An 18,068-nucleotide genomic window follows, 5' to 3' on the forward strand; every position below is an offset into this window, starting at 1 on the left:
GCGATGGATTCAGGCAGCTCAGGTACACAAACATTCCAAGTTTTATGGAGTGGGGTTGGAGCGTTACTCTGTTTTCTTGCAATTGTATGCAAGGAAAAGAACTCAATTTTCCATACCCCCCCCCCTGTGTTAATGGAACGGTCCAGCTTCTGCAGTAATGTGGAGAGTGTACTGCAATGCAGGCTGCTCTATCATTTCCATTCTGTCTGAAGGAATGGAATATCGCCTCTTATGATTTACTTTACCCTTTAATGTAATTCAGGCAGTGATATCACTAGTATTTAAAGCACCTGCTACACAATATTTTGGGTTAACAGAATGTGAGGGAAGGGGGAAGAAGATGGTGGGGTCTTTTTATTTTTATTTTTTTTTTAAGTTAAGCTGTAGGTATCGTATTTTGTACAATGGTCTATTTACTCTTGTATGTTAATGTAAATAGTATGCAATATAGTATTTTATGCCATGTAAAGGGGTAGGAGATGTTCAACCAAAACACAAGGAAACGTGACTACATGTGGAATTTTATCTATGAAGCCCTCTGCCCACCTGCGCTCTGGACCCTCATGTATTGTGTCATTCACATTGAATGATGATAATGGAGAAATTTTTGGCTCTCGCAGCTGAACACGTCTAAATAAACGCTAGAAGAAGCATTCTGTGGATCCATCAACTGTCTTGCTTCCTTGCCTCTTAAGATATTTCATTCAGGGAATGTATGTGTAAGACCGTGGAGTTTGTTAAAGGGAGGTTTCTTCCTACCTTTTTGCATTTCACCGATTATACTTTGTTAGATTATTTAACAACGAGCATGACGCGTATGGGATTTTCAAGTCGTCTGCCGTTTGTATAGAAGCCAGTATTTGACGTAGCCAAAGAGGCCAGCATGGTTACCAAACATTACGCTTTGAATAATCACTAAAACAACCAAGATGTAATTAAATGCAGACATTGTACCGTATAGCTTTAGATGGTGACAATTTGCTGCATCAGGTCAAAATGACATTTTTAATAAATTTTACCCATGCCTCACATTAAAATCATTTAATGACATTTAAAAAAAGGATGTTATGCAATATCCAAAAAGATAAATTAAATAGCGGAACAATAGCTTATAATAAAATATGTAATTATGTTCCAAATAAGTCATTTCTGGGACTACACACCAGTAATTTGTGGAAGTTTTTTTTTTCTTTCATTTAATTAGGAAAAAAAAATGACAAAGCATGACTTTTTTTTTTTTTTTAACAAGCAAAAGGAAAGAAAAAATGGGAGATTATACTGAGCTTGCTTGGGGACATTTGTAAATATAATTAAACCTAAATCTGTTTTAAGAAATAGGTATGTTTCAGGGTATTGTCTAAAGTATGTTAGCTGAGAATAGAGCCTTTTCCACCATATAGAGATGGGAGAAACAGCTTTGACCTTATATATATATAATGCTGTTTTGTGTACAGGGCAGATGCTAACGCAAAGAAAAAAAAACACACCTTTTATAAAAGCCAAAATAAATATTTAGCAAAGACGTAACTGACGGAAAGGAGACGTGTACACACACTGCAAACTACCCCTCGGGGAGAAAAGCGGAAGCGTGAGCTGGCTGTGGCAGCTTCCCATTCTACCATCCTGACTGCTCGCCCCAACCAAAGTCGTCATTCACTCTCAAAGACAAGTGTTTTATACGGAATGATATTAAACTGCCGCTTTGCATTGTTTTAAATGAAATAAAATTAGAAATATGAACAAAAAAAGAAAACCTTGCCCAAAGTTTACATAGGTGCAGCCAGGATAATGCTTCTCTCCGCTGGACTGAAAGTTCTAATTCCTAAACGGCTAGAGAGATGCTATCTGATGGCGTCAAATCTAGCTGGGGCTTTAGTGGGAAGTGGTGAGACATCTAGTCCTGCACGTGGAAGCTGTGTAGTGTCCTATAGGCTTGGAGGAGCTGTAAAGCCCGTACTACCGGATTCTGTTCCATTCCAGGATTCTCCTCTGATGTCAAGGAGAGAACGTAGCCATTTCCAGAGAAACTCTTTGCCATAACTCCTTGGTTTGTTTTCCCCGTTTCAAATTTTGGAGGATATCATTGAACTGCATTGCTCCCAAAGGAGTTAGACAAAACGCACTCCTTGCACTTCGGATGGCGTTTACAAAGTCATCGTAATCTGCTGGCGTCAGGTGTATCAGCCGATGGTGGATGTACTGAAAAAAAGTAACAAGACTCAGCATCTGGGTTTCAGAATCACATCAAAATGAGCAGAAGCCGAGTCCGACACTTCAAATTCAAACTTCATGATACATTTATGAAACAACCCTAATGTTTGTTTATCCCCGGGCCAACTTATACTTTATCCCCCGCAGATAGAGGCTCCCTTAAATTAAGCCCACAATGGCTTAGCCAGCTTTAATAATAATTAGCCAAGGTAGAAAAACCTATACCAAAACACAAAGTCCTAGAACAGAAATGTAACCCATCATCTCCATACCGCTGTCCTTTGTTAGATATTGACAAGTAATGGATAATTGGAAATCTCACGTCAACTTTTTTCCTGAAGCAAAATACAATAGCAAGTATAATAAAAGCAAATCAATAAAAATACATTACAATTGGTATATCCACAAGTAATCCCTACATTTTAAAGGGGCACCGTGAACATACCGGTAACTACATTTGTTAATTGAAACTTGCCATAGCTTGTCCTTTTTTCTCAGCAATTAAAAAGTATATTTTTCTTGGAGCGTAAAATACCGTACTGTGTGTTAGCACCGAAGTGGTTTTATCGCTTTATATTCCAGTTATCTGCAGACTCAGAGTTGCCATTGTTGTAAGTCATCAGCTCGGTATGTTACTCGAGCAGGGAAAATACCTAAAGAAGCTTACACACGTTGGGGGATTTTATAGATTTAATAGAGGAAACAAAATATTTTTAATAAAAAATTAATTTGTGAGACTTTCCCTTTAACAATAGGAGAGAGGTATGGCAAAAGGGAAGAATTATTACATACATTGTCAAAGCATGCCATGATGATAGCGGCTCCCGTGGTATACATATAAAGTAGGCTTTTAACGTATTACAAAAATCAGCATGCGCAGTTACACACATTGATTTTGTGTATAGATCTATAAAAGGTAGGTTTTGGGTGAAGTGGCAGATCCTCTTTCGCTATCCTAAACTCAAGGACTATTAAACGGCAATTAAACATGGCAATTCAAAACTTGCACTATAACACTACAGGTGATGAATCATCCCACCATAAAAAAAATTGTATTTTATGCAATATTCCTTGCATTAAATTCACACAGTTGCAAGCATTGCTTTGTCTGAAGCGGGGGGGTTACCTGCATATAGGACTGTTGGCAGCGTTGCACTAGTTGGTGAAATGCAGGGGTGCGCAGGTGGTTATGTATATGTGCCGGGTTTAATCTCTGGAGCGCCTCCATGATGATCTCCTGTAGTACAAACGGGCTGAGCACACCTTTGGCTGCCCCTACGCAGAACTGATGCACATAGTTGACACCTTTCGGGGAAAAAATGAGGAATATTCAAGATAATTAATAGTGTTCGCTAGCTATGTCACAACCACTTAGCCATACTGTTAACAACCGATTCTGAGAAAAAATGATAGAAATGAGTCCTGTTGTGCTTGTCTAGTGTCAGCCTAATTAAGTAACAGGGCCATAAATTGCATGGGTCACCACAGGGTAATGGGCAGCGATGCCCGTGCCCTCTAGCAATGTGGGACACTAGTTCAGGGCTTGATCTCGCACATTAAGGAAGGCGCTATATGAAATGTTTATTACGCAGCACCTTTTTCCAGACCCTAGTTATGCCTCTGTAGAATAAAATAATCATTCATGTCGGAATTGATTTAGTCTAACGCAAGAAATCACGTTCTGACACCTAACAAAGTAACATGCTCTCCCCAAGCTAAATTATTCCATCAAATTGTCATGTAACCTCCTTATGTTTCTTCTGTAAGATGCTCACCTTTCTTTCTAAAGATATTTGTATTATTCACTCTAATTCACAAACAGGAATGACATAGAACATTGATTTAACCCATGAAGGTCCCTTCAGTGCTAGAGATAATGAAGGTCATGTTTTCTGCTAGTGCATTCTAGCAAACAAGCCAGAGGCGATGAGCTCTCGCTGAAAGGTCAGTTAGCCGAGGATGCATAAACTCAGACTCATTAACACAAAGTGGTTTTGGCAATAGGAGGACCTTGGCATTCGACAGAGCATACAAGATGAGAAAATTCACATGTAGAAGAGACACCAAAGCATAGGCGAGTTAACTCTTGTGTTCCTTACCTAATTTGGCAGCTAAACCCAGCAGCCACTTCACGTCTTCTGTATAAGGGGGGCTTCTAGAGAAGTTGTTTGGGTGGTCATTGTGGGCTCTCCGGCCCAGCATCTCTAAAGCCAACATCCCTGGAGACAAGTCATGGTTTGTGGGTGAATGTTACATTCACAAAATGAATTGTCCTTGGCACATTCAAATAACTTGGCATTCTCCCAAAGTTACACAACATATGCAGCTTGCAGCTGTACAGTATTACTTTATCCGTACAATTAAATGGAATCTGAATATACATGCAACACTATAACTACATGCTCGCTTGTTCTCTTCTTTCTTGTCCATTTGAACCATGGAAGATAATTAATTCTAATGCGCACACAAAATCATCACCAGTAACGTTTTCTTTGGGGAAAATAATACTCTGCATGGAATTAACATATATTCAGAACTTTATTCAATCATCGTGTTTCCATTTCCGTAAACTGGGGTTTACTTACCGACTCGGTAGGCTGAGTGGAGGTAGTGCAGGCCCTGTGGGCTAACGGGCTGACTGTGCTGTTCGTCTTCTGATGGAAAGCTCCCCGTGACGAGCGATGCAGGCTGAGTGCTCACACTCGTCAGATTCGATGCCTGGATGGCTGGAAATGCTGTTCCCGTATGGACGGTCCCTACTAGAAACAAGAGAAGCAGTAACTGCAGCGAGGTCATTGTGATGCCCCGTTTCCTTCCTGCCATGGGAATTCCAAGACAACTTTGTGTTGGATCCTCCAGAGTTTCTGGAAAGGAGCCTTGCATAACTCCAAATTAATATTTCCCTTCTGTACATGGTTATCTACTGTCCAGCCATATCAACCCACTGTCACAGGAGGCTGAAATAAGCCAGATGGAGCATAAACACACTAGTTTTAGTCTTCCAAATACTTGAAAGATGACTTCTCTAGCGAATAAGCCCCGCAGAATTAAATTTTTGATAAAGGAAAGAGCTTGCAGAAGAGTTGCGGTTCCCCAATGAAGGATGCCCATTTACTCACTTGCTACATTAGATGTCAGAGACAGCCCCGCTTCTGTGTGGTACGGATGGACCGCAATCTGTGTCATCGAAGGGACAGGCGCCCCAGGAAAGGACACTGCGGTAGCTGCCAAAGATGGAGTTGTTACAGTGTACGGATACTGGCCACCTATGAATGCTGGGTGAACACTCTGCAATACAAGTGTTAGACTATCACACAGGGACCCACAACTGTATAAGGCTGCAGCTGCAGTAAAAAACGCTACAAAGAAGCTGAAAATATATTAACATTTCAGATATCAATTATCTGAATGGGTTGTAAAACCTACAAAACAAAAGAGCAAACAATTTGTGCCAATTAGGTTAATAAAGCTAATAGTATAACGAGCCTCTTTACTATAGTTGTACTATATTGAGTGTTAAGACAAATCAAAGATTAACAAACTGGATCAATGAATCCTTTTCTTCAAAATAGTGGCATTACCCTAAATATTGTTGGTTGGTATGCGCAAGCAGTATATACTGGATGGGCCGTGTAAGCTGTCATGATGGTGTATGTAAGTGCCCACCATAAGATAATACATATTACATTATTATATTGCCCACCATAAGATAACTATTTACTAACGAGGTGTGTTTTCAACGCAGAAATAAATCAGTACCATGTCCTAGTGATTCACTACAGTCTGGTAAAGGGTCTTTTACATTTAGGCACACATCATGCCTTTTCAATTAAATTCAATTTCTAAATACATACGTCAATGTATAGGTCCATATGCAAACTGGCTATTTCCCATTGTGGCACATTATTTGCATTTGCCATAAAAGCCCTACCAATGACATTGCTCATCAAATGTTAAAATGTTTTCTTTCCCCCACTTTCAGCCACCTTACCTGCGTATACAGGGTTCCTGGGACTGGAAAGACAGCAGACTGGGGGATTTGCTGGCGGGGGATTCCTATGTACTGCGGGCTGCACACAGACGGTATGTGCGTTTGCAAAGTGGTGTAAGGATGAAGTCCTTGTGTGTGCGCATGAGCCATTGCTGTATGTTGCTGGTAAATTGTTGATCCAACAGATATCACCGGCACCACCGTTGCTGCGGTCACTGCCGCGGCCACAGTAACAGTGGAAGTTTCTGGAATTATCCGACTATCTGCTATTCCTCGGACAGCTTCGACCACAGAGCGAGCTCCTCCTGCGCTGCAGCCAGTGGCTCCCTCACGCTGTGCAGGAGTTCCACCAACCATCTGTTCATACAACCAGTACCACTGATGGGCCACCTCGAACAAGACCTCTGGATAAACACCTCCACCCTTAGCAGCATCTTCTACAGCCATACATGCTTTCTCTAGCATAAGGTTATCCTAGGGGAAAAAAAGCAGATAAATGAACTTAAAATGTGTTGAAATACTTGTAGTACCTGCTACAGATCACCGATCCAGTATATGATATGCTTTCCAGACTCTTTGTTTACTTTCTCTACGTACCTGCTCCTTGCACTGTACCAGAGCTCTCTGGATTTCATTAGGGTTCAATGCATGTGCATGGGGAAGGCAGCTAAGAGCGAGTTCAGCTGCGGCACGAACCATGTTTGAATCCCTAGCTCTGGAAGCCCTGTCTGCAAGAGATGCCACCTCCGGTGGGGTGAGATGCCCATCCCAGCACTCCACCAGGATATTTAAAGCTGCGCTGCCAATTTCCATGGCTTGGCCTAGAATTACAAAAAAAAAGGCTGTTACAATATTAAGTTATTTACAAACAAAAAAAAACTTTAGCAGCAAAAGGTTTTTGAAAGGACTGTGCGTTTTTAAAACAGCTTTTGCATAGCAATGTTTTCAGGCGGCTGCATATTAGTTTCATTGTACCTGTTTTAGTTGTGTTATCTGGGACAAATCTGCTAGACAAACCTTGATCCCTTATCACACTGCCTTGTGGTATACAAATAGAAAGGCTCGGTCTTAATCATCCAGCCTGGCATTACGCCATCGCCATAATAAATCATTTTGAGCAGGGAAAGTCACCTAAAATAACAGCAGCAGCCTCTAGCTCCGCAGGTAAAGGAAGTTTGTTGGATCAAAAATAAATAAAATCAAAGTGACAAAAACTGTACTTTATATAGCACTGTATTTTATGCTTCAGTGGGACTTCATCTTAAAATCAGGTGATGCTTCATCAGGAAACATGGCTGAAGTGCAGGCTAAACTTTTTTTTTTTTTTAGCAAGTATAAAGACACAAATTATGTTTGTATAAATTGTACTAAGCAAGCTAAACGAGACCAAAAAAGGCTAAGGCGTAGCTAGCGTATCTAGGGAAACGTGGATCGGACTGAGCTTTAGACGCTCACAGTGCAGCCCCCCCCCATTTTATTTTTCACTGAAATGGCTGACTTTTACCAGTAGTGTAGGCTTATAATCAGCAAATCTAAATAACCCTTTTTTCTGCAAAAAGTTTCATTTTCCAACTTCAATAATAAAAGAATGCATGCTCCAATTTGCAAAATAGACTCCAACCTGCATTAAAAAATTACAATTTTGAGTACAAATGTATGAACGCAAGGGTCAGTTCTCTAGTATTCTCACCAGTTATCCAGGACACATGTGAAGAGTATGTTCTAGACAGCCAATTAGGAGAAACAAAATTATGGAGACCCAAGGCATACAGTCCTATTTCAAAGGCACAGAGGTGCAGGTTGCGGTGGGGTCCTTGGTGTCCACCGCTAGACGATGGATGCGTGAAGATGGAGGTGCTGCTGTTTCCTCCAGCTTTAATCAGGACTGTCTTGGCCAGCTCGAAGTAAAAGTGGGCAGCAGCTTCAGAGGGCTGGTTAGGGACGTGGGGTGCATGGCTCTCCAAGCGACGTCCTTTGTATCTGGAAACAATTACATGGATTTAGAGGAGGCTGAGCTGTAGGAATGATTGCTTAGGATAATAAATCACATGGCAGCGCCTTACCTTCCAACTTCGACTGTCTTGGCTCTAGCTCCGCCACTGGCCCTTCTGCTGCCACTGGAGGAGGATGATCCCAGAGAGTCACTGGAGGAGCTGCTGATACTATCACTATCTTGGCCTCTTCCCCAAGGCGTTGCTCCCCAACCTCCACGTAAAGGACGCCGGCTCAAAGTCGGGGAACTATCGGATGTTGTTTCTGGTGCACTGCTGTCAATGCTGGCCATGCCTATAACACCAAGCATAGATTTAATGTAACAGAAAAGACTATTTTACTAAATATACTTTTGTATCTGGGGTTATGGACACCATGGCATACTTTTAACGGGTAATTCTACACCCATTTAGGGTCAGTTATCACTCAATGGAACATTTAAAGAGATTTCCACTTCTATTGTTATTCTAAATTAGTCATACACAGCAAATATAATTTTATAGTTCAAATTAATCAGCAAATAAGAGCAGTCCTGGAGCTTTCAATTCAATTGCAAAACAAGCTGAAATTTTCGAGGGGCGGGGGACAAAGAAAAAAAACCTCACAATAACCTGGTTGCATAAGTGTGCACACCCTTAAACTAATACTTTGTATTGCAATCAGTCTTTTTGGGTAGGAGTCTATTAGCATGGTATGGCATCTTGACGTGGAAAAATATGCCCACTCTCCTTTGCAAATGCGCTCCAAATCTGTCAGATTGCGAGGACATCTCCCGTGCGCAGCCCTCGTCAGATCACCCCACAGATGTTCAATTGGATTCAGGTCCGGGCTCTGGCTGGGCCATTCCAAAACGTTAAGCTTCTTCTGGTGAAGCCATGCTTTTGTGGATTTGGATGTGTGCTTTGGGTCGTTGTCATGCTGAAAGGTGAACTTCCTCTTCACCGTCTTCACTGTGTTCCATGGTATATCTAATGCTTTGGAAATTCTTTTGTACCCTTCTATTGACTGATATCTTTCAACAATGAGATGTTTTGGAATCTCTCTGCAGACCATGGTTTAAAGATTTCCGCTTGTCTTGCAATTGAATCGTTCACGTTATAGGTCACATTAAAGGTGGAAAAAGTTCTGACATAATTTATCTTTGTCTCATTCTTTAACATCACAAGAACCTGGCATTTTAAGGGGTTTTTATATCCACTGTAGATCATGGATTAAGTGCCTTAATAAAAGGTCTTTAAAAATAATGATCAAATTACAGAAAGAAGACGAACTCCAGTAGATGGGCCCTATTCACGAACATGTGTACAGTTATCTTTATTTAAATGTAAGTATTGCATAGAAATTGTTGTATAATACAGACAGTGTGATGAAAATATGCACAGGATAGATGTTTCACTTTCTGTTTTTTGAGAGAGATTTCAAGGAAGCACAATACAAAAGTTTTGCAAATGTGAGTTTTACTATACAAAGTAATCTCAAAGACTCACCTGTGTGTTTCTTTTTCTGACGTACAGGTGACCCCCAGCATCTGCCATTGTAACCTCCTCTGTTTCCCAGAGCGAGACGGCTTGGAACCTTCCCTTCCTGCTTATAGACCTGGGCTTCCCCCGCAGGCTCATTGGTTGATCTCTGAGAGCTATCTGTAATACATGGTAATGCCATTTCAAAAGCGCACTGCCAATGACTTTTGATCTGCTGATTGTTCTTGGCAAACCCATAACAATAGAAGAAACACAGGATCGCCTTCACATGTGTGTATTTGTTTTGGTAGGAATACAACATAATATAATCTATTAGCATCTCGTCAGCAGAGATGCTTAATAGAAATAACGTTTTCAAAGCGTTTTCATGCTTGCCTGCTGTAATCACGATTACGTTGGGCAAACCGCAATCTCCAATATCGGAGTTTCTCAACACTGGTCTCCAAATGCCGGCAGCAGTATAGGATATGCTCAAATGAGGAGATGTGGGTCACGCTGTTTATTGTTTAACCCTGTGCTAGTGAAATGGGTCACTTAGGTTTACATGAGGAGACATAGAAATGGTGTTCTTGATAAACACTGTTCTAAAGCTCTTACAATGCTGGGATTTTTATCCATTAGGCATTCTGCATACTAACAAACTGTTAGTTTGATGGAGAGCAATGCTAGTGTACCCTGTGTGTTCTTCTCTGGAAAGTTTTCACCTAGGTTTCCATGGACCGCACTGGCCACTCCTGGTTGCTGGTGAGCTGCTGGGCTACCTGATATTAGGATTGCGGCAGATGACTGCGAGGCATGCTTAGAAGGAGATTTTTGGTTTGCAGTAGTTGGTTTACTGGAAGAGTAGAAGGAACTCAGGGTCTGTGGTTTGTGCGTCTGACTTTCTCTGTCCAACAACTTATCCAAAATCTGGATTGTAAAAGAGGAAAGTAAAAAAAAAATTAAAAGACAAATCATTTTCATGTACAGCAAGACCTATTAGCAGTCATTGTAATACCTTTTTTAACTTGGACTGGTCGTCTTTGTAAGTAATCATTAGGTCAAGAGCCAAATCCCCCTTCTCTCGTCTAGTGCCTTCACAAAGTAACGGATGTTCAGCTTCACTGACTGTGGTCTTCATTCCTACAGAGGGGCGTGATAAAAATGAGGAATTACTCAACTAACAGACCACATGGTTTCATATGCATACCACATACATACAGTATTTCTATAAAAATGCTGCGGCTTTCCAACCCTCTTAAATTTATATAACATATTAACTACCTAATTGCTGCCTCATCAAAACAATTTGGCTCCTAATTGGACCTATCTGTATCTCAGAGTTAAAAGCATGAGTACTCAATACAGTAGTTGCATATCTCAGCTTATCTCTTTTGTTTAACAAGAACAGCAAGCAAAATACATATATAACTTTCCCCCTTTAATGTAAGCAATTGAGTGCATAACATATTTCCACCAGGGGGAAGCAGCAGCGCGGAAAGTGTGCAGATCTTCAACAAAGAAGACCAAATTCCCCACCAACATTTGCACTGGAAATTCGTGTTTTATAGTTATTGCTAAAAGACAGTATAAACCAGGGCTTATCTATGAACTTAATAAAGTCTGTGACTAGAGGATGATAACAGACAAAAACAATCACCAATAGGTACATCCCAAAGGTAAACACTCTGAACATACCCAATGCGGCCACAGCGGCTTCAAACCCAAGTTCTTCATCCCCAGGCATCTCACTGTTGCGGTTCCGACTTGGAGGACGGGAGCCTGTGGGGGAAACTGCTGCAAAAAGGAAGAAAATTAATAGGAATAATAGCACTGCAAATAGTGGACACAGTCCCTGTGCATTAAGTCCTGTTTCACTTGGCAAAGACATTCAGGTCAACTTACTACATATCAATAGGACAAGCTACAGCAACTTGTGTTTCCTCAAAAATGTCAAGTTGCTGTTGAGTTGGATCTACTGGTATCAAGCTTGACAGTTGATGGTAAAGTTGGGGTATACAGAGTTTAACGGAGCTGACTGTAAAGCCGACTTGTTTAAGCAAATTCTATTGAGTTGGCTAAAACTGAATAATTTGTCCAGTCCTCGAAGTGAACCTGGAAGGCCAACTTGACTGAAGTTGATTTAATGTGAAAAGCAACTTTAGTAAAAACGTGTAGCAAAGTTGTCTTTTTGGGTTCAATTGAAAGTCATTTTTACTTTAGTAAATTGACAAGTTAATCAATTTCAGCTAACCTCAATGAAACTCACTTAAAGTTAAGTAGTGCAAAGTAATCATGGATTTCAATAATTGTTCTTCTATTGTCCTGGCTGCCTCAATTGTATACACATGCTTCTCCGTAGTTATAACACTGAACGGAAGTGGTTGCCAAGTTCAAGTAGCAAGCCCTGAGAACCAGCAACCAGGTCCAGATCCACGATCAGATTTTACGCAAATAAAGTCCTCTGATTAAAACACAGCAAGAAGCAGCATTACCTGGAGCGCAAAGGACATCAAAGATAAAACTAGCCAGCATGAGAGGCAGGACAGGCCGGTAGTCACAGAGCGTTCCATCACGCAAATCCTTCGCTCGCCCACGAATAATGTTCATTTCATTGCTATCCAGTGGAATCTTTTTAAGAAGTGACACAATTTCAGACTCTTGATATGCCAACTTCACCTGGAGGCCAACAGAAAGGTAAGCATTAACAAATAACTAAAAAATCTTTATATACACACATACCGCTATAATACTTGCACCAAGTGCACCAGTCCTCGATACAGGAATTCAAAATGATAATGCTTCTTTTCTAAATCAAGTATTGTTAGATGAGCAGAACTGCATTTCCCAGAATCCTATGCAGTAAACCACAGACATACAATATAGCCAAAAGGACAGATTAATATGATATTTTCCCCAGGACCCCTGGTGGTGAGGGGTCTGCATTTGTTGCATCATTTATATATTAGGAACAAACACCAAAAAATAGTCACCTGCGCACTATCCCAAATCCCCCCTATGCTTATGTAGACAAATGGAGGTTTTTAGTTTCACTCCAAAGGCCATTTAAAGTGGAAGCTCGCCTGCCCCGTCACGGCAAACCTCTTAGCCGAGCCATACACTGAACAATTCACCTTGCTACTTTGAGCTAAAGGTAAGCATAGGGATTTAGGATAGTGCGCAGGTAACTATTTCTTGGTGTTTGTTCTACGTATTTTGGGCTGATGAATACCATAGCCGTTGCTGCCGCCCAAGAGTGATGGGAGTTAGAGCGCAGGGCTTTCTTCTGTGTGTCATTTATATATTTGCCTGCACTGCACAGCAGCACTACAGTGCTTCACTTGGTCTCCGGGATTCACTCTCACTTGCAGCAGAATTAATATATTGCAGAGTTATTTTAACTTTCCACCACTTCAGGAAATAAAGGAGAGCCCAGATCAAGTACGCACCAGACAGAGAATTGAGGGAGCGGCAAATGTTTTGGACAGCTTGCCTGCTGTAATATTTAAGTCAAATCTTTCTTTCTGGCATAAAATGAAATGTACCAGCAGGAAATATTTTCTGCTCTTGCAGTAGTAACCATCTGTTAGTACAAATCTCCCTCCGTGTGCAGTAGAGCATTAAAACTAAATGGTAAAACGGATCAAGCGTGCGTGTGTGTAATATATATAATATATAATATATATACCTCCAGTGCTTTGGTGGAGGCTGGGGGTCTCTGAAGCTCCAAGGCAAACATCCCAATGCAGAAAGCCAGGTTGTGGTACTCCTGCCGCTCACTCAGCACAGATAGGAGGAAAGCTGCTTTGGACAATGTATTTGTAGCTATCCAGGTCTGCTTGCTGGTAGAAACTTTGTTCTTTTTACCCTAGTGAATAAGATAAACTTTGGAAATATTCATGCAACATGGAATAAGTTTTGTTTTCTTGGATTTATCGAAATGATGCATCTATTTTCCTACTGAAACTGAACAGCGATTAGATAAAGCTGAATGCATTAAAAGCATTTTTTTCTGGGAATTAATCAATAGGTAACACTAAGAACAAGTGAAAACATCTCACAGCGAGATGTTGCTTTTTATTTTACAAGGAGGAGACACTACTAGCCCTATAAACACTGACTATTAACTGAATATGCACATATGCAATGTAAACATACACTAGTACAGAGAATGAAATAAAGGTTTTTGTGGAACACAATTGTAGAAGTAATAGCTAGGTTGAAAAATTAAACATAGTGCCACAATCAACATGGAATGCAAGGTGCCATCTACAAAAGCTACTGGAAAAAACTGCTAAATTGATTCTAATATTTGTCCTGAATTTAGAAATACTCAATGTTTTTATAATTTATTTTTTGCACATTAGAGGGCAATAAATACCGTATTTGCTCGATTATAAGACGACCCTGATTATAAGACGACCCCCCAAAATCTGAATATAAGACGACCCTAAAGGAAAAAAGTTTTACCAGTAAATGTTAATTCATGTAAACTATTTTTTTTAATAAAAGCTATGATTGAGAAAAATATTTTTTTTGTTTTTATTTCTTGTATTTTCCAACCTGTCCCCCAGTTACGCACATCTGCCCCCAGGCTTGCCACTCCAATATGGCACTGTGGCCCATGATATGCCTTTTAACCCTCTATATGCCACTGTGCCCCATGGTATGCCTTTTGACCCCCTATGTGCCACTCTGCCTCCAGAAATGCCTTATACCCCTATATGCCACTCTGCCTCCAGAAATGCCTTATACCCCTATATCCCATTCTGGCATTTAGGGGGTTAAAATGCATATTATGGGGCAGAGTGGCATATAGGGAGGTATAAGGCATTTCAGGAGGCAGAGTGGCATTAAGGGAGTTAAAAGGCATTGTATAGAGCACTCTGCCTCCAGAAATGCCTTATACCCCTATATGCCACTCTGGCATTTAGGGGGTTAAAATGCATATTATGGGGCAGAGTGGCATATAGGTGTATAAGGCATTTCAGGAGGCAGAGTGCTCTATTAAATGCCCCCTTAACGCCACTCCAGAAATGCCCTATGCCCCCATTTAACACACACACACACACACACCCTATACCCCCATTTAACTAACACACACACACACTCTCCCCTCCCCTCTCAGCCCTCTCTTACCGGTGCTTCCAGCCGGGGCAGCGGGTTGACGTCGCCTTCTGCTGCAGCCGGAAGGAGGTGGAGTTGGCAGCGGGGGTTTGTCTGCGTCCGTCGCGTATACTTTCCCCGGCTGTCAGAGATCAGAGTTCCCCGCACCGGTGCGGGGAACTCTGATCTCTGACAGTCGGGGAAGGTTTGCGCGACGGACGCAGACAACCCCCGCTGCTAGCCACACCTCCTTCCGGCTGCAGCGGACGTTGTCTACGCGGATCGCGTAGACGTCAACCCGCTGCCCCGGCAATACAGCAGGAAGCACCGGTAAGTGTGTGTATGATGGGGGGGGAGGGTGAGACAGGAGGATCCAGGTCCCCTGCAGCGGTGCGGGGGATCTGGATCTTAGTCTCCTAATCAGACTCTATTTGAGGTCTGATTAGAAGACGACCCCGATTAGAAGACGAGGGGTATTTTTCAGAGCATTTGCTCTGAAAAAAACCTCGTCTTATAATCGAGCAAATACGGTAGTAGCATATGGCCATTTCAAAACTGGTCATTTTGCCCCATGTCCTATTTGGGACATCTTTGAAGCGGATGACGTCAATTTACCCCCATCAAACCATCTATGTTGCAAAACTAGACACACAGAGTAACTTGAATGCTTGAAAGCACACACCGTGCTTCAGGTACGAATTTACAGCTCCTGGTATGTCACTGTCAAACACCCCAATATGTGCTTAGCAACATTGCTTCAGTACAGTGACCCCTCCCATGCATAGGTTTATCAGGTTGTTTGGGGGGTATAAGACTGCATTTGCTGTTTTTTTTTTTTAAAGGCATTTTGACATCTGGTCACGCTATGCCCATGTCCTATTTGGGACATCTTTGAGTCCAGCAAATTCAATTTAACCTATCAAACCATAAATTTTTAAAAACTAGATGCCCCATGAGTATTTCAAATGTCGGTGTTTTAACTCTTTCCATGCCATGTTTTATGTGAAGATACAGCACTAATTCTAGGACTTGCTCATAAAAATAAACGCTGATCGTCTTTTAACTTCTTTTAAAGTAGTTGGCCAGCAGGTTGACACTCCAGGGAGCTGTGTTCGGCCAAAGACATCTACCTGCTCGTCATCTACTTACAGCCAATCAGCCCTAGTGCTTTGGACAGGGGTCTACTCAGAGCCTCACGCACAACAATTGAAAATAATGGGAGCGCTTTCCCACTACTGGGTGCTTGCTTAAACATGGCCCATACAAAACATGTCTAATAAGACACGAGCCCAAAAACCTCACTTGCACAGAAATATAAATACTTTGTTGTGGAAAGAAAGCCCATGAAAATTCGGGTAAACGCGGTACATACAGATAATGTTTATGTAACAATTACAATGCCAAGTAAAAATACTAATCTGGACAATTAACTACAATCCCTAGACAGACACAAAGAGTAGATTGACAAATAGACTCTATACCTTGGTTGGTGGTTGTTCCACTTTTAGGTCTGGAGGATTAGCCAGTAAATCCTGGGCTAGTTCGACAGTGAGACGACAAGCTTCATTGCTATAACCATGTGCATATAATGCCTCAGTGCAAGCAAACAGGATCTTCACAAAATACACAAAGGGGAGAGAGAAATAGAAATGAAAATGGGAGAAAAATCTGTATGTCCAGCAATGTACCTGGAATAGTATTTAAAACTCCATAGTTTACCATTTACTGAACACGCAAATACATGTGGGGCATGGCACAAATGCAGAACTTAATATTGCAGGCATTGTAAAATTCTCAAATATTATTCCCTTCTTGGATAGTTTATACCTATTCCATACATGGTGAAACTCTATTACTCTTTTAGCACCCCTCACTTATGCTGCGAGGTTGTTCAACTTATATACCATCGTCTCGGTGGAGTTAAACACCCATAAGTTACACTTAAATCTCCTCACATGTCTCCTCTCTCAGAATATATTTACCTCAAGTATCTTTGTGCATTGTTTCTATTATATCTATTCATTTGTATCATTTAAGCATAATCGTATAGTCATATTATAACTAACACACTGCGGTGTTTCTACCAAACAAAATGTGTTTTTCGTACCTCCATTCTATTCTCTTGTTCAAGAGGTTTCATGCCGGCAAATAGATCTTGCTCTTCTTCTACTGCTTCATTTGCCTTTTCCTCTTCATTCTTTGCAGTCTCTTGCGAATTAAGGTAATAGGCCTGATAATCATCTTCTTCACCCTTCTCTTGCCCTTGACCTTCCTCTGTTCCTTTGTTTTCGAGCTCACCACCTCCAGCAGCACCATTCTCTGCCACCTCTTCTGGTTTTAGGCTCTTGCCACCACTGTCATCAGCACAGCCCATGTCCTCTTCTCCACTGGCAGTCGTTGCAGCTTCGCCAATTGGATCACCTTCGGTTTTCGATGCATCTGCACTTACGCCAACAGCTGGATCAACTCCTTCAGAATAGTAGACACCACCTTCATCTTCAAAGTTATCCCTATATCTCCTACTTAGAGGTGATTCAATGAAGCTGAAGGTGTTGCTAGCTTCAGCACCAAGTGCCAGACTGCTATCATCGAGGCTTATCTCAGCCATGTCTGGTTCCAGGGAGCTGTCTTCACTACTCATTCTGCGCTTGCCACCATACTTACTTGCCAGACACTTATTTGCTGGTAGCTTAGCTTTGTTGACAGCTGTTTTATATACAGCTTTGTCCCCTCCCTCTGTAGACAATCTCCGTAGGACCCGCTGGGGAACATCTGTGGGCACCTTCCTTTTGCCTACCAATTCCTTTGGACGCACTGACATCTCCTGAGCCGTCTGGCGAGATCTGTCTCCAAACTGCAAACAACACTCATGTCCTTGTGCCCGTCCGCCTTCACATACCGCCTCAGAGCACTGTAGCCGGCAGCTCCTCTGCTGGAAGGCCTTAAGCCAGCAAAATGCATTTTTCTTGTCTGTACTGCAGTAGGTGATTCCAGATATTGGATATGCCTCTTCCCAATTAAAGTAGCATGCTTCCACAGCGGGCTTGAAGCCCTGAAAAAGTTTATCTAGAGACTTCTTATGCTGGCCTCTCTTGACATTCTCAATGACTTTCAGCTGCCACTGACGAAGCTGAGCACATAGGTCTCTGCGCCTGTTATGCAGATTGGGGATAAAATCAGGTTGCATGAAGGTTAAATCAAGATAGAGGAGACCTTCTTACTTCTCAGTTTGAAGATATTCAGGAAATGCAATGCTACTTTTACACTTCTGATAATTTTAGTAATTGGTAATTTTGTATTTTCAGGAA

General features: G+C 41.5%; 1 protein-coding gene across 1 annotated transcript in view; it reads right to left on the minus strand.

Moving 5' to 3' along the window:
- Positions 1-1,995: 1,995 nt before the first annotated feature.
- LOC149298890 (zinc finger SWIM domain-containing protein 8-like) overlaps positions 1,996-18,068 on the minus strand; it is a 57,393-nt gene continuing 41,320 nt past the window's right edge. The window contains 18 exon segments of the mRNA XM_089486919.1: positions 1,996-2,199; positions 3,338-3,516; positions 4,311-4,430; positions 4,797-4,970; positions 5,331-5,499; positions 6,203-6,676; positions 6,800-7,023; positions 7,893-8,182; positions 8,266-8,488; positions 9,682-9,834; positions 10,350-10,584; positions 10,673-10,797; positions 11,353-11,451; positions 12,150-12,333; positions 13,343-13,522; positions 16,242-16,373; positions 16,868-17,022; positions 17,062-17,912. Of these exon segments, the coding sequence (XP_089343045.1) occupies positions 1,996-2,199; positions 3,338-3,516; positions 4,311-4,430; positions 4,797-4,970; positions 5,331-5,499; positions 6,203-6,676; positions 6,800-7,023; positions 7,893-8,182; positions 8,266-8,488; positions 9,682-9,834; positions 10,350-10,584; positions 10,673-10,797; positions 11,353-11,451; positions 12,150-12,333; positions 13,343-13,522; positions 16,242-16,373; positions 16,868-17,022; positions 17,062-17,912 (4,171 nt within the window).

This window comes from Sceloporus occidentalis, unplaced genomic scaffold, assembly GCF_023333645.1.
Source record: "Sceloporus occidentalis isolate IW3139 unplaced genomic scaffold, rSceOcc1.0.p SCAF_30, whole genome shotgun sequence".
NCBI classification, from domain to species: Eukaryota; Metazoa; Chordata; class Lepidosauria; order Squamata; family Phrynosomatidae; genus Sceloporus; species Sceloporus occidentalis.